This window comes from Micropterus dolomieu, linkage group LG22, assembly GCF_021292245.1.
Source record: "Micropterus dolomieu isolate WLL.071019.BEF.003 ecotype Adirondacks linkage group LG22, ASM2129224v1, whole genome shotgun sequence".
Lineage (NCBI taxonomy): Eukaryota > Metazoa > Chordata > Actinopteri > Centrarchiformes > Centrarchidae > Micropterus > Micropterus dolomieu.
The window spans coordinates 10,122,695-10,137,252 of NC_060171.1; the positions used below are offsets into that span (position 1 = coordinate 10,122,695).

The following is a 14,558-nucleotide window of genomic DNA, read 5'->3' on the forward strand; positions in this document are numbered from 1 at the left end:
TAAGCAGCATAATAGAGTACATATAAACATAACCTAAACTAATAATTGATTTATTTGTCTTGACAGAATGCTAATAGCACGGTCATGTTGCTCTGGGCTTTAGTTTGGGTCGTTCTAATAAAAAATTTGAATTATCTAATCAAACTGAGCTGTTATATATCATTCAAAATCATTCACAATATTGCTGATTTAGAAATTTGTTGGATGTAGTTCAGTCTTTCATCAAAGACTGATATTGCGGCATTGTAGTTATATTTGGTGGTATGGCTCTGTTCTGGGATCTCCCTGCCCATCCACGCACCTACGTGGAAATCCATGAGGCGAGGAGGGCAGCTCCCCGCCCTTCCACATGCCTATGTGGAAAAGCCATAAGGTAGGGAGGGCACATCCCTGCCCATCCATGTGCATACATGGAAGGCCTGAGGCAGAGAGCAACAGTAAAGAACCCCTGTACAGAACAAAGCAGGCATATGCAATTTACATGTTTTATCAGGCTGCAGCCTCTGCTGCTCTGTGTTGCCTCTTGCAAACGAACACACACGTGGGCTCACACAGATGAACAGTCGCATGCACAGAGATAGCCCGTGGACATGTTGAAGTGAAGGTAACTCTAAGCTACTTGAATTGACGACAGCTACCTTCGTTACTGCAGTATGTGAAATAAAACCTCAAGAGTAAAAGACAACTTGTTGATCCTTTCGTTAAACAAGCATAACATGTAAAACGGGTTATTTGATCTTCTCTGTCCACGTCTCTAACGCTAGCTTAGCAAAGCTAGATGTACAACGAGCTAAATGAAAGCTGTCTGTAGTCTAACTGTTAAGCTTAGATTGCCATGTACCTTCAATCTGCACACTGTTACCTGCAGTGAATCACGCAGAGACAGAGGGAAGGAGGACAGGAGCTAGCTGCCTGAACTGCGTCTGTGTGGGTCTATCTGCGCACAGTGACATGACGCCCACAGCGCGACAATGCAGTGGCGCATGTTAGCATGTTTGATTCTATTCGGCCAAATTCATTCCCCAATGTGCTTCTGATGATGAGATATACCCAATCGGCTAATACTTATCGGATCAATAATTATTGTGCATCCTTATCAGATGCAGCCTGAAAGGTGGAGCATGGATGGCAGTGGGTTATGAGCTATTTGCATAGAAAGCAGCAAGAGCAGGCAGGTAGGCTACGGTAGCTTAAACAGGCGACTTGTATAGAATTTTTCAATGAATGCTAAGAGAGGAATCAGCTGAGCTGTCAGCTGATGTGCTGCTGAAAATGGCTGCTATCAGCTGATACGCTGGAATGAGCTGAGCTTGACCTCGTTGCCTGCCTGAACTAACGTTATGCTTGATTTGGTGTAAAATCAATGATATGTCCATGATGACAGTAAAAATGCAACTGCGTAAATTAAAGGTGCCATCCCTTTAAAATCCTCAAAATACATAACTGCAGGGGATAATAATTAACATTAAATATATTATATTTGAACCAATCATTTTAAAACTGTTTTTGTTAATATTCATGGTTGCTTGTCTGTTGATGATCACTAAAAGATAGTCTCAGTTTACTCTTTTTAATCACATCAACATGTAAAAATGCAAGAAATTCTCGGATAAACAATCCCAACTGCATCACATGGTCTCATGCACTGATGAACACCATGGCATGAAGCTGATACCATAGACTTCACAACCAAACACAGAACAAAGGCAGATTTCTTCGGCTCCCTGTTTTGACTAATGTCAGTAATTGTCTTGGCTGATAACGAGTTTGCTGTTGCCTCTCAGGGCTTCCTTTGATTCTCTGTCAGCCTATTAGATGACGTCTTCTGACTGCCTCTCCACGCTGCGTTCACTGACTGGAAGTTAGCACGGCGCTAGACAACTTCAACAGCTTCACTTATGTGTTGCTTTGATGTGCCATAATCTCACTGTGACGCAGGCAAGTCAACATGTTTTTCAACGCAGCACTTTTGACAGCACTTAGTCAACAGCCCCTCCGACGGGGCTGTTCATTTTCTCATCAGTGTGTAATGGTGATGCTGTCGCCCATGTCCAATCTTTTAAGTAAAATAAAATCCTCATCTGTGGGAAACATACAAAGATTTAAATGTCACTGACTGTAAATAATTACCTAATAGTTTTATTTTTTTGGGGGGGGCTTGAAATAAAAACTCAGAATAAGCTATTGATTGATTACTACTGTCTGCTCTTACATTAGATAATACATTAAACAAACCTACATTTTCCTGCATTTTAACAATTCTCAAAGGTCACAGAACATGGCTCATTGGAATGTGGACATGGAGTTTGCAAACTCCATCGACTGAGGAACCCATTAGATTTTATGTAAAGCTAGTTAAGTGGACCTTGAGTTGTTCATGGGTAGATGGATGTGTGGATGTCTATCTGTCATATATAGATCCATGAACAGTTCACCTGTAGTATAGATATCATTTAATTCAGATAGAATTATACTGAATGAACAGAGTTTTCTAGCAAGTGTTACAAAAAAAACCTTGTGTGTTACAACTAACCTCACCCATGGGGTAAGTTGAAACATTTCACTCCCTCGACATTTGGCGAAATTGTACAAGAATGGTAAGTCCTAGAAACAAATTTCAAGCGTCATCGTCAAGTGTAGTCATAGCAGAGATATGTGTGGTGCTTGTATAAAAATAGGATTAATCAAACTCAAATAATTTTTTAATTATTAGTTAGGTTGTGCCCCGCTCTCCCCTATGTATGATGTTATAACTCACGTTTTTTTTTGTTCGTGTTGTTTTTACAGTATGTGTTAAGAATTTTTTTTAATATATATATTGCAGTGTGTCTTCTAATTCCATGGTTGATGGGCCAAATGTTTGGCATGATACAGACATAAAAACTAATTGACTGACAAACTTTAATTCTAAAGCATTTATTAGTAATGGCATTTATTTTTATAATGAATGCTAGACAGGATACAACTTTGACAGGTTATGAGTGGGTGTGTGTATGTGTAAGAGGGCGAGAGAGCTTGTGTGTAAGATACATGCAGTATTCAGCTGACACACTTGTGGGATATGTGTCTCCGTTGTGTTAGGTGACTAAAAGCAGAACCGAGACCGCAACCTTAAAGTCACACAACCAGAGCGGCCACTCAGGGATCCGCTGGGAAGGGGAGTGTTATTTAATCACTGGACAACAACAAAACACCCACACACACACACACACACACACACACACACACACACACACACACACACACACACACACACACACACACACACACAGTACAGCTCACATTCTCCTAAGTGGTGAGTCAGGCCTGCATGTTGGGTGTTGTTGGAGGTTTCCTGACCTCTTAGTGTGGACAGAAGCAGGAGGATGGACACGGTGAACAGCTGAACAAAGTGTAACAGAAATCCTGAGCAGTCATGAGTATCAGACATGTTACCAGGAGACCATTTACCTGTGGACGAGATGGAGGAACAGAGCAACCTGACTAAAGGCAAGTACTGAAATAAGCTCCAAAGGCAGTCTGCTTTTCTTATATACATATACACAGCTGCTTTGGCCACTTGTTTTTAAGCTTCAACTAATAAACAAAGGGCCAATATTTTGTGCTGCTATTTATTATCTGTAAGGTTTATCCTTTTTATCCCAACAGTATTGAAGAGTTTCCCCAAGAAACTTTACACTGGGCAAAAACTCTAGGTGGTAAAAATAAATGAAAAAAATCAAGGCACAGAAAGAGTCAAATTAATTTAATGCAAGGGTTAGAAGTTCTTTAAGGCATGAATTACTACTGTCTTGCAGACTTTTTATGTAGGTGTGGTCAATGAGAAATTTGTCTTATCTTTTGATAGCCTTTCAGATAACGTGACTCTCTTTTAATGTGTCTCAAGGTAGTGCGTCTTTAAAATCAGCACGGGAAATCCTTTCAGCACGTGACCCTGTTAGCAGAGGAAATACCATCCCCACTGACCTCATCAGCAGTAAGTGGAAACTGTGAGACCTGCACAGTAAACAATACATCAAATGTTATGATTTGGTTTGACTGGAAAACAAATCAGTTTTATTAACGGGAAGAAGAGTTAGTAAGAAGGTACAGTATGTAAGTTTGAAGTCCAATTAAAGGTTTTGACATGGGTCCCCTGTATAAGACAGGGCCATGAAATTAGCGAATAATGTTGGACCTGTCTTACTCTATATTCTACTTAACTGAAACAAGTTCCCTACCAAATTACAATGAATCAAATTACAAAACCCCAACAACAAACAAACCAATACACACTGAGCATGGGTCTTTTGGGGACCCTGGCGATCTGGGGGCCATGACACATTTTTACATTTTCAAATCCTTTACAAATACCAAAACAGCTAGAAAAAATGATAAATTCCTGGGTGCAAAACAAGACTCTTGCGCTCATAAACTGTTTCACACTTACTAGTCTGTCCCTGTAGCACTTTTTCATTTTAAATTCTAGATTGATTACACACTGACTTCGCTTTGTGCAAACTCAGACGTTTTATCATTAAGGAATCGCCATTCTATCAATGTTCTGTGTTGTGTTGCCCAGCCCAGCCTCCGCCTGCTGCAGCCCCACCAGCGGAGACCCTGCAGGAGGCAGCAGGATTTAAGAAGCCTCAGTGTGACCTCCAGAAGCCCACCTGCCCGCGATGTGGCCTCACAGTCTCAGATCACAGACTCCCCCCTCTCTCACCGGACCTGAGCCGACTGCAGGGCTCCAGCTTGTCTGTGCACAGCAGCAGCAGCAGCAGCAAGAAGAGCAGGACCAGAAGCAGGACCAGGAGCAGGGGCAGTGTGGCTGGTTCACACCAACATACTGCCACACCTGCTGGTAGGCACAACAATGTGGTTCTAAAAACTGTTAATAGGACTGGACAATGTGACTTAAATTTGATATCACAATAAACTGTCAAATTTATCTTGATAACAATAGTATAAGATAAGTAAATAGGACTGATTGAATCATTTTATCTTGTTTAAGGGGAGAACATGAACAGTGGGGAAACATTACAAGCGATGAAAACTGCACCGAACCAGTTTCAGACGGTGTTTTTTCCCCTCACCTGCCCCCAGGGGCAGCAGTGGGACCACACTTGAAAACAAACTGGAATAAGTCACACAAAAGTGAGATTTACACTTTTAAGACAAAAGGATTCACAAGGATTTAACAGTTGGTAAATATATTCTTCAGCTTATCACTTCCATTCCAGTCACACAACGTTTCCTATGCAAACCTACTCTGCAAAAGGTTAAAAATCTACCAGTTTCTACCAGTTTCTACCAGTTATCTAGCGGCGGGTCACATATTTAAATGTATTTCTGTGATCTTACAGATGTCTACAGTCAAATCATAAAATGTTTTTTTCCTGAGGTAAAATTCAGGTTCAAATCCGACCATTTCCACAAACTGTGCTGTTCTGTTCTGCTCGCTGTGGCAGGCAGTCAGCTAGTGGCTTTGTGCAGACAATAGACATCAATGAAATCATGATAAATACCATTGTAGATGCAGTGGATGAGGAGTTCCCAAAGTGGGCAGTGGTTGTTTTATCTATCCTTAGTTTAATTTCATGGAATCAAGATTATTTACCTATTGACAACTGAGACAAGAGTAAATTTAGCTCTGTAAGACTTTCACATATCTGTAATTCAATACATTTGGTTTATTATCCAACCTTATTAGTTAAAATGTGAAAGCATAAAAAAACATTGTGTGAAACATATACATTCAAATGATTTTTCTGTCACCACCGAAGACAATCAATCTGTTTATACAAATGGAGCTCTAAAAAGTTTCCCTTGAAGACTTTCAAACTGCTGCACTATATTACAGTTTTATCAAAGCGTGCAGTGGACCACTCCTTGTTTATCATTGTGTTATTTCTATGAAGTTATACATTAAATCAATACAGTGGCTACACATAATGCTCACTTTTCATCTACACACAGATAGATATTAGCATAAGTTATATGTAGGGGGTGTATAATTGGAGCGGCTAAGCAGGAAAATGCTGAACCTCACTCCCCAGGGAATTCTGCCATCTCCTTTTCATTTACTTTCTTGAGTAAACAGGATAAAACAGCTCAATTTGCATGAGCTCTCACTATCTGGTTCTTGTGAGGATGAAAAACGGTAGCTGAGTAATAATACAATGGTTAGGATCGCGAGAGATGCACTGTAACACACCAGTGGGGTTAATGTATGCAATTTCATCTGCGCCTAATTTGGGTGGGAGCGCAATTATCTTGTGACAGCTTCTTCCTAGTTGTTGCTCATCACTGGCAGCCTCTGTGGCCTTTTTTTATTTTCCCCCGAGGACTGAACGATGCTCTGTGATTAAGTAAACACAATCCCACTTGATCACTGCAGCAGAGTAGTATCTCTTTTAAGTCCTAGTTCTAGGTATAATAAACATGCAAGAGATTAATTTAGGGTTAATAGAATCGTTAATCCCCATTTCTGATGGTGTCTGACAGGCTTTTAGAACATACAACAGCTTTATTGTGACCTCAGATGTGATATTTGTTGCTAAATCACTTCCCCCACAGACTCCTGTTTACAGCTGTTGCTGGCGTGCCTGTCGTGCCAGGGCTCCGTGCTGCTCCTGGGTCTGTTGGAGGCCTGTTCCTCTTGCCTCCACACCCTCTGCTCCTCCTGCTGCCATGCGTGCAGCCGCTGCTGTTCGGCCATCCAGGACGCGCCTGTGGAGGAGCTCAACTGCCATGCCCACTGCCACTCGGTGCTGTTCGAGTCTTGTTGTGAGCCAACTGAGTGTCTCGAGTTTTGTCTGGAGTGCTGCGAGATCTGCCATCGTAGCTAGGAGGCAGCCGGACCACTACGCCTGAGGACTAAAAAGGCATGTGACAAGACTTAAAAAAAACAGACATTAAAACCACGGAGGGATTCATTAGCACTACAATGACATTTCTTGTGACTTATTGACCTTGTTGTGACCCTCAGAGTTGTGAACAGCACAAACAGCAGCAAAACTCACCAAAACTTTGTGACCACCAATGTATCTACGAATTATTCTTACACCAAATACTGCTAAAATAATTTTTATTGACTTCATCCCACACGATCACTTTCCAAAGAGGGAAGATTCAACTTTAGTGCTTCTCGCTCTTCTTCAATAAAGGGGATTCAATGTACCTTGAAGTACCTTAAAGAGCATTCATATTTTTTTTTTTCTATCTAAGAATTAGATGAGAATTTTGATACCATGGAGCTGGAGCCAAGAGACAATTAGCTAGCTTGGCATTTAAAGCCTATAAACAACCAACACCTCTACAAAATTGTATTTTAAGAGGGAGTTACGTGCTGTTGCTCATTGCCTGGCAACCTCACCTAGAGTTATGTGCCGTTACTCCACTTAAAACCTCAAATAGTCTAAACGTTAAAAGTTAATTAGTGAGCTTTAGGGGTGCTGGTGGGCACATTTCTTGAAATTGTACAGGGCCAGGCTAGCTGTTTCCCCACACTTCCAGTCTTTATGCTAAGCTGAGCTAATCACCCCCATACAAAGAGAATGTTGGGAAATACACTTATTGGCTTTTTTGCCGAGAAGGCCAATTCCACTCTTGTTTCTGTCTGATAAATGTGAAGCTACTGCAAAGAGACAATTAACTTTTCTTAGCAAAAAGGCTGTACAACGGCTGGCTTTGTCCAAAAGTAGAAAATCTACCTACCAGCACCTCTAAAGCTGCCAATTAAACATTATAGCTAGTTGTTTAATTAGACCAAGAACCAAAAAGTTGTGGTTTCAATGAGGGTTATTTGTTGGACTTTTTCTTGGCGTGGAGCATTGTTTTCCTGGAGTCTTATCATAACTATGAGGTTACCAGGCCAGCTGTTTCCAGTCTTCATGCTAAGGAAAGCTAACTGCCTTGTGGCTCCAACTCTGTAACGCACAGTTATGATAGCATTGTCAGTCTTCATGTCTAACTCTCTGCAATAAAGTAAATTCATGTATTTCCCAAATTATTCCTTTGACATCTGTGCTTTCTCAGCTCATTGCAACCACATTGACAAGAGGAAGGAATAGATGAATTATTTATCTAATGGCTGATATTGTGGAAAATAGATTCAAGGACCTTTAAATATTAAAAGAAATTTGTCAAGGTCATTTATTCTGCTCGTTAAATCTCTTTGGATATCCGGGATGAACAAAATTAAAGCCAGTGTGGGACTCATTAACACTGTAGTGCTGTTGTTCTTGATCGCCTTGCTGAACAACCAAATGGTAATTTTTTTAAAATAAAGGAGCACAGATAGCTGCAATGCAGCATGTACAAGCTAAAGTGCCTTCAAGATTCAGGTTTTATTCCACAGAAATGCCTTTTGTTTGTACATTAAGTTGCATCTAATAACTTTGACTCTTCAAGACCCTGAATGAGAGGGGTCTACATCTTTGCTTAGTTTTGTATGGGTTCTCATGTTATAAGATTGCAGGTTTGACTTCTCCCTGCACGGCTCTTTGCAGCTGAGGAATGGGGCAACAAAAAACTTGTCAGCTCTGTCTTGAATCCCTTTTCATATTTGTCATATAAAGCACTTAGAACATAAAAGGATGCTTATTCTCTCCAGATCTTGGAAGATCGAAGCCGGCTCCTTTAAAGTCACCGTGTGAGATGACAGCAGAGAGGCAGAGTAAACAGCCAAAAATAAAACAAAGCGGCGATAAAGACAACGCTGTCAATCTGTCCGGGCGAGCCAAGAGGCTCATTTAAATCATGTTAAAGCGAGTAAATCGAATTTAAGTATCTCTTTTGCCCACAACACATTTGGATTCTGCTAGTGACAAGACAGCGGTGACGTCTAATTTAGAGCATGGCGAGCATACACCAACAAATAAACACTCAGGTTTGTTCCACTTGTCCCCCTCAATTTGTTATACCCTTTACCCACAGCTGAAGTCTACCGCCACAAATCACAAACAGCTGATATTGTCAGAGTGAATTCAGAACCTACATATGTTGCAGCCAGACAGCAATACATTGTTTCACGATGGATGAATATATTTGCCTTTGAGTTTTGATCTGAAATCACCATTGAAATAAATGATTTTGAAATTTGAAAATGATGCCACCTAGATGACAGTACCATTGCTTCTCATTTAATGGTGGTCAAAACAAAAACAGTAAATGACTTAGATGACTTTTGGTGATATAAGATGCTAGAATGAAAGTTTTTTATGAATTGATTTAACTGAACAATAATTACAATATTAATAATTTAAGTCAGTCTTCAAGCAAATATGCCAAATATTGTCCAGCTTCTCATTTGTGAAGATTGGCTGCTTTTCTTTCTTTTAGGTGATGATAAGCTGAATATCTCTGGGTATTGTTGGACAATTGCCATGGGAGTTATTTTTCTGACATTTTATAGATCTACCCAATTATATAATAAATGTAGAAAATAATTGGCTGATTAATCAATAATGTAAAATTACATCATTAGTTGCAACTGTAAACCACTGTGTTTGTTATGAATCATAAAAAAACAAATGTAGAAAGAAGGGGTAATGAAAAATGAAAAAGAAAAAACAAGTTGCAACTGGCATTATACTATAATTATCATATCTGATCCCTATTGATACTCTATTTGGGATAAATTTTAGGCCTAATTTATTTATTATTTACACAACAATATTTTATCTATGCACTCATGTACAACCTCCAGCAGGACTGTAGCTTCCACTGAGGACACTGAGGTTGTGTTCTCTTTTTATTTTGTATTAAATTTGTTTACAAATGTGAGTGGAGTTCACGTTCTACAATTCAAAACTTACACATGATTGGTGTTTTATAAGCGGATTCAAAAATTTGATTAATCACGTTTAAATTTGAAACCCTTTAAGCCAACAAAATAAGGAAAAATGTCTTTGAAACACTATTTACACAAGGGCTCTCAAACCCAAACTACCTGGGTACCTGGCTTGTTTGCTCTCGTCCGCTTCAACAGCGTTGTTGTTTAAATTTTAAGTATAACCACTCTGAGGCTATACAGCATGTCGTTCCCTTTCCTCTCCTGTCATACTGCCCTGCATGTTTAGCAATCCTGTCTATGATTGTATCACTATTAACTTGAACTTCTCCTTGTAGACGAGACAGTCACATTAAAGAAATCCACAAAATATTAAAGATTTATCAGCCATCAACCTCTCTTGAAACGGTCTGTCTTCCAGTTCAACCTTTTGTTTTGTCCAGTTAAGTCGTTAATCAAGAAAGCGTCACTTTAGAGCAATGTGCACTGTGTAAAATCAACTTGGGCAGTTTGGCACATTTTACAAATGCTTAAATGAAAAATAAAGAGACAATTTCTGTGCTCTGATTTTTCCACCTTGCTAGAAAATTTAATCCTTACTGTAAAATCAATGGGTGGGGAAATATCAACAGCAAATCTACCCACCCTCTTTGGTCCCCCCAAAAAGAATAAAGAAAATAGAGAAGGGGGGGGGGGGGGGGGGGGGGGGGGGCGTTAGATCTTCATGTTGGGAAATAACATTTACATTAAATTAATATATAAAGAGACCATTTTGGTTTCTGGTCAAAATGTTCTGAGAGGAGCAACATGTTTGACTTTTCTTATATTGTTATCTTGTGTCATAATTTCATTTGAGCGACAGTCAGTTAAAGTCTGAAAAATGGATTTGAACATTCATTGTAGCCAGATTTATAAATAAAATGGCCTGTTCAGTTGACAACCCCATCATGCGTCGGAGGCTTGAGGTTGAAAACCGACACCTTGTTTTTTCTAACAGTTGTTGGACTGGCAGTCTGAGATAATAAGACTGGGCATCAGAGATGGAGGATGACCCAGTGAGGAGCGGTTTGTTTTAAAACTGAGTTGCTTTTCAAAAACAACCCTTTCAACACTTTTTATTCAGAATCTGTCTCTTTGTATTCTCATCTGCCTCCAAAGCTTTATGACAATGGTTGTAACCTCCTCAATCAAAACTAGGTTTACGTGTAGTGTATGAAGAGCCGTCTATTGAAAAAAGGGGAAATAATAACACCTAATAGTCAGTCTGTCAGAAGTGCCCATCTGCTGTAAAGGAAACAAAAATAAATGTAACCAGATTTGAATATCTAACATTTGAGGCTGACGCAGAGAGGACGGATCAAAGGGAAGAGAAACACAGCAGAGGGGGGCAATCATAAACACATTGTCTCATTTTAATAAGTGAGGGAAACAGTTTCTAAACCAGCGCATACCATCAGGTTTCATGTGTTTGGGAGTACGGGGGAGTAAAGTACATCAAAACATATCTAATGAGGGCTGGGGCATGAAATATTGATGGCAAGCTGCATTTATATCTTGGATATAAGATACATGGAATCTAAAACTGCAGAATAAGGAGTGATTCAAACAGAGGCCAGTTCTGCTACTGTTACTGCTCCTCTTAATTTAATAAAGAAATACTGAGCACAAATGTAGTTTTCTGCTTGTTTTTAAGGCTCATCATCTGATTATAAGCAGTCGAATAAGTTACATTGACTTTTAGTATTTCTATCAAATGTCATGCTTAAGTTTTATGCATGTTTATTTTTATTAATTATAATTTATTTTATTGTCTCAGCATGTCCATATCCCATGTTGGATTTTATCTGTTTTTTTCTTCATCTTGTTTTGTCAATATTTGGACAAGTATGTAATCTTATTCAGAACGTATGTATGTTGTTGAGGACAGGTTAAAATCAAATTACATCAGTCACATTTACAGCAACATTTTACTCAACTTAAGTTGCCAGTGGTTCATACATTCAAAATCAACCTAGTTATAAAGTAGCAGTTACGTGTTAAGTGGGGATTCAAGCATCACTAAATTTAAGTGAGGTTGCACCACACAAACTAATTCTTACCTAGAGATAAGTTAATACATATTTACCCCCAATAATTGCCAACTGACAAAGCTAACGTTAGCTTGCTAATATATGACCTATTTAGAGTGAAGAGATAACAGTGATAATAATAAAAACAAATCTGACATGACACACATTAAAATGCTGTTAAAAAAATTAAGTAAACTGGGAGATTTTAAATCACATCTCACAAAAATAACACCTCAAATAACAAAACTAATGTTAGAATCTGAAATTTCCCACTCACTGCATGAATACTACCATCTCTGACACACATTTCTTCATAAATATACTGTATAAATAAAATAGTCATACAATTACAAAAGACTGGAAGTTAAGTTCAGTAAATCATTTTCCCTCCTAAATCTGTTATTTACTTACAGCTTGACATGCTCCAGTAAATTGCTTTTGATATAGTTAATTGCTTTTGATTGGAGAGTAATACGGATATTTCCTGGCAACTGATTTAGGCATTACTAAATTCTTTACAATCTACATAACATATTATATTAATATTACAGAAATTGCAATATGGTCAAGTGCAATATCCAAATTGCAGGAGCTGCAATTTTTTGATAAAAGGTAAAATGTGTCACAACATACCATTATAAATTAAGCATTATGCCTATATTGTACATCCTGTTCTTCAGATGTTTGGTACAGACACCAACAAAAAAGACAATACAATCATAATTTTTATTTCTTTCAGTGAAAATGAAATGCAATCCCACTAAAATTGTGACTCATATTGAAATTGCAATAACTATTAAAATAACTGCAGTTTGATTTTTTGCATATCCTCAGCCCTATTTTGAACCCGCTACAATATAAGTTACTAAGAAATTAGAAAGGAATTTACACAAATTTAGTGATGGATTTACAAAAAAGATGATATAACCTTAGTCACTTTATTTCTTTCCTTTCTCATGTCCACTTGGTATCCAGACATAATACAGCTCATTCAAGTTCAGGTTTTTGTTTTAACTGTTTTATTTACAACTTTAGAGTCTTCTGTGACATACAGGCGTCATAAATATTTTCCTATATGTATATATGTATTCTGTTACAGTTTTTTATAAGTAACAAAAAACAAAACAAGCGTGTTTCCCTTTTGGTGGCCCTAAAGGCAAGCAACCAATGGTTTGAATGACAGTTGTACAAATGAAGTCACCCTGTTTCAATAGCCAGAGTATTCCAGCTCGTCTTATTCAAGTATATCATGTTAAAATAAAAAATAATAAATAAAATCATCATCAACACAATACTCAACGAGTCTACTAAATTAAGGACCAAGACAGATATTGCACCATTTGATGGCACGTACCGGGTAATATCTTGGCAAAATTATTAATGATGCATACATCAAATACTTAAAAATTAAAATTTAGCAACACCAATATTCACATAACAAAATCCAAACCACAATTCTGTATACGTATTTTATACATATACTATGTCTATATATATATATATATATATATAGACATAGTGCTAAACAAAAAAGTTACAGATCGGATACAGAACAGAATTAATCAGAAAGAACAAATACTTTTGAGGTGCTCTCTAATTATAATTTTATATATATATATATATATATATATATATATATAAAATAAAATATATGACTCATGCCCTTTGCTCCTGAGTGGTTAAGTGCAATGTGCATTATATTTGCTTTTGTGAAAAGAAGGGAGAGTGAATACGTACAAAGTGGGTGTTATATGACTAGGCAGTGGCTTTGGCCTTATTGTTGGTGCAGTCGGTATTTAAATGATTGTAATGGCTGAAATACAACGTTTGACTGCCAGCAGCTGTGATGAGTGTTCAAATCATATTATTTTTCTTTAGTACTTCCAAGTACTGCTGTGTCGCCCTGCTGACGGGGTCTAGCTTCTCCCTCGAGGCAGAGCCCACTGGTGACATACGGGCTGAAGCAACGTCCAGCTCTGCTGTGGCTGAGGACCATAGAGAGACAACAGTCTACAAGTCAGATAATGCCACTAATCTAATAAGGCCGCTAAGATATGAGATAAGATTTGTGCCATTTTTCCAGCCTCAGTGCACTCACCGTTGTTTAATTCCTTTGATATGTTTCTATCCAACTCAGTCTGCATCTGGAAAAAAAAAGTTTATTGTGAATTATATCAGCTAACAAACATAAATAAATGTACACATGTAGAAAAATAAAATAAAGGGATGATATTTCACAATACTACGGTAAATGACAAATGACAAGTACTTGAATAGTGGAAAAAACACTGCAAAAAATTAGGAGTGTTGAGTGAAACACAGCAAGACAAGCCAAGCATGGAAGCTCTGCTTCAGTGTAGAGTTTCTGCAGGCTATCTGATGTTGCCTTTTAAACCTGAGTCAGTATAGTCAACTGATGTCAGATTTCTCCCTCAATGAGGCAAATCGTCATTTTAACAAACAACAAAATCTTACAGTAAATAAAAGTTTTCTTAAACTAACAACGCAAATACAAATGTCTGCTGTCTAGGAAAATGGTACTATTTCTCTGCTAATTGTAATTATTGCAGAATTTAATGTATTGAACTATACACACGCAGATGTGCCTGGACACACACATACATTATATACTGTATGCATGTGTAGCATTCACACACACACACACACACACACACACACACACACACACACACACACACACACACACACACACA

General features: G+C 38.2%; 1 protein-coding gene and 1 long non-coding RNA gene across 2 annotated transcripts; one reads left to right on the top strand and one right to left on the bottom strand.

Annotated features, from left to right (window-relative positions):
* The first annotated feature begins 3,372 nt into the window (after positions 1-3,372).
* On the top strand, positions 3,373-7,990 carry LOC123962065 (myoD family inhibitor domain-containing protein-like). Its single transcript, XM_046037962.1, has 4 exons — positions 3,373-3,489; positions 3,887-3,976; positions 4,562-4,843; positions 6,559-7,990. Exons 1-4 carry the CDS (start codon positions 3,429-3,431, stop codon positions 6,828-6,830), a joined length of 705 nt encoding a protein of 234 aa, XP_045893918.1. The 5' UTR covers positions 3,373-3,428; the 3' UTR covers positions 6,831-7,990.
* A 4,778-nt stretch (positions 7,991-12,768) lies between these two features.
* Positions 12,769-14,442, bottom strand: LOC123962032. Its single transcript, XR_006822836.1, has 2 exons — positions 13,943-14,442; positions 12,769-13,829 (listed from the first exon to the last, which is right to left on the bottom strand). It is a non-coding gene; the product is annotated as an uncharacterized LOC123962032 (long non-coding RNA).
* Between the last annotated feature and the right edge of the window lie 116 nt (positions 14,443-14,558).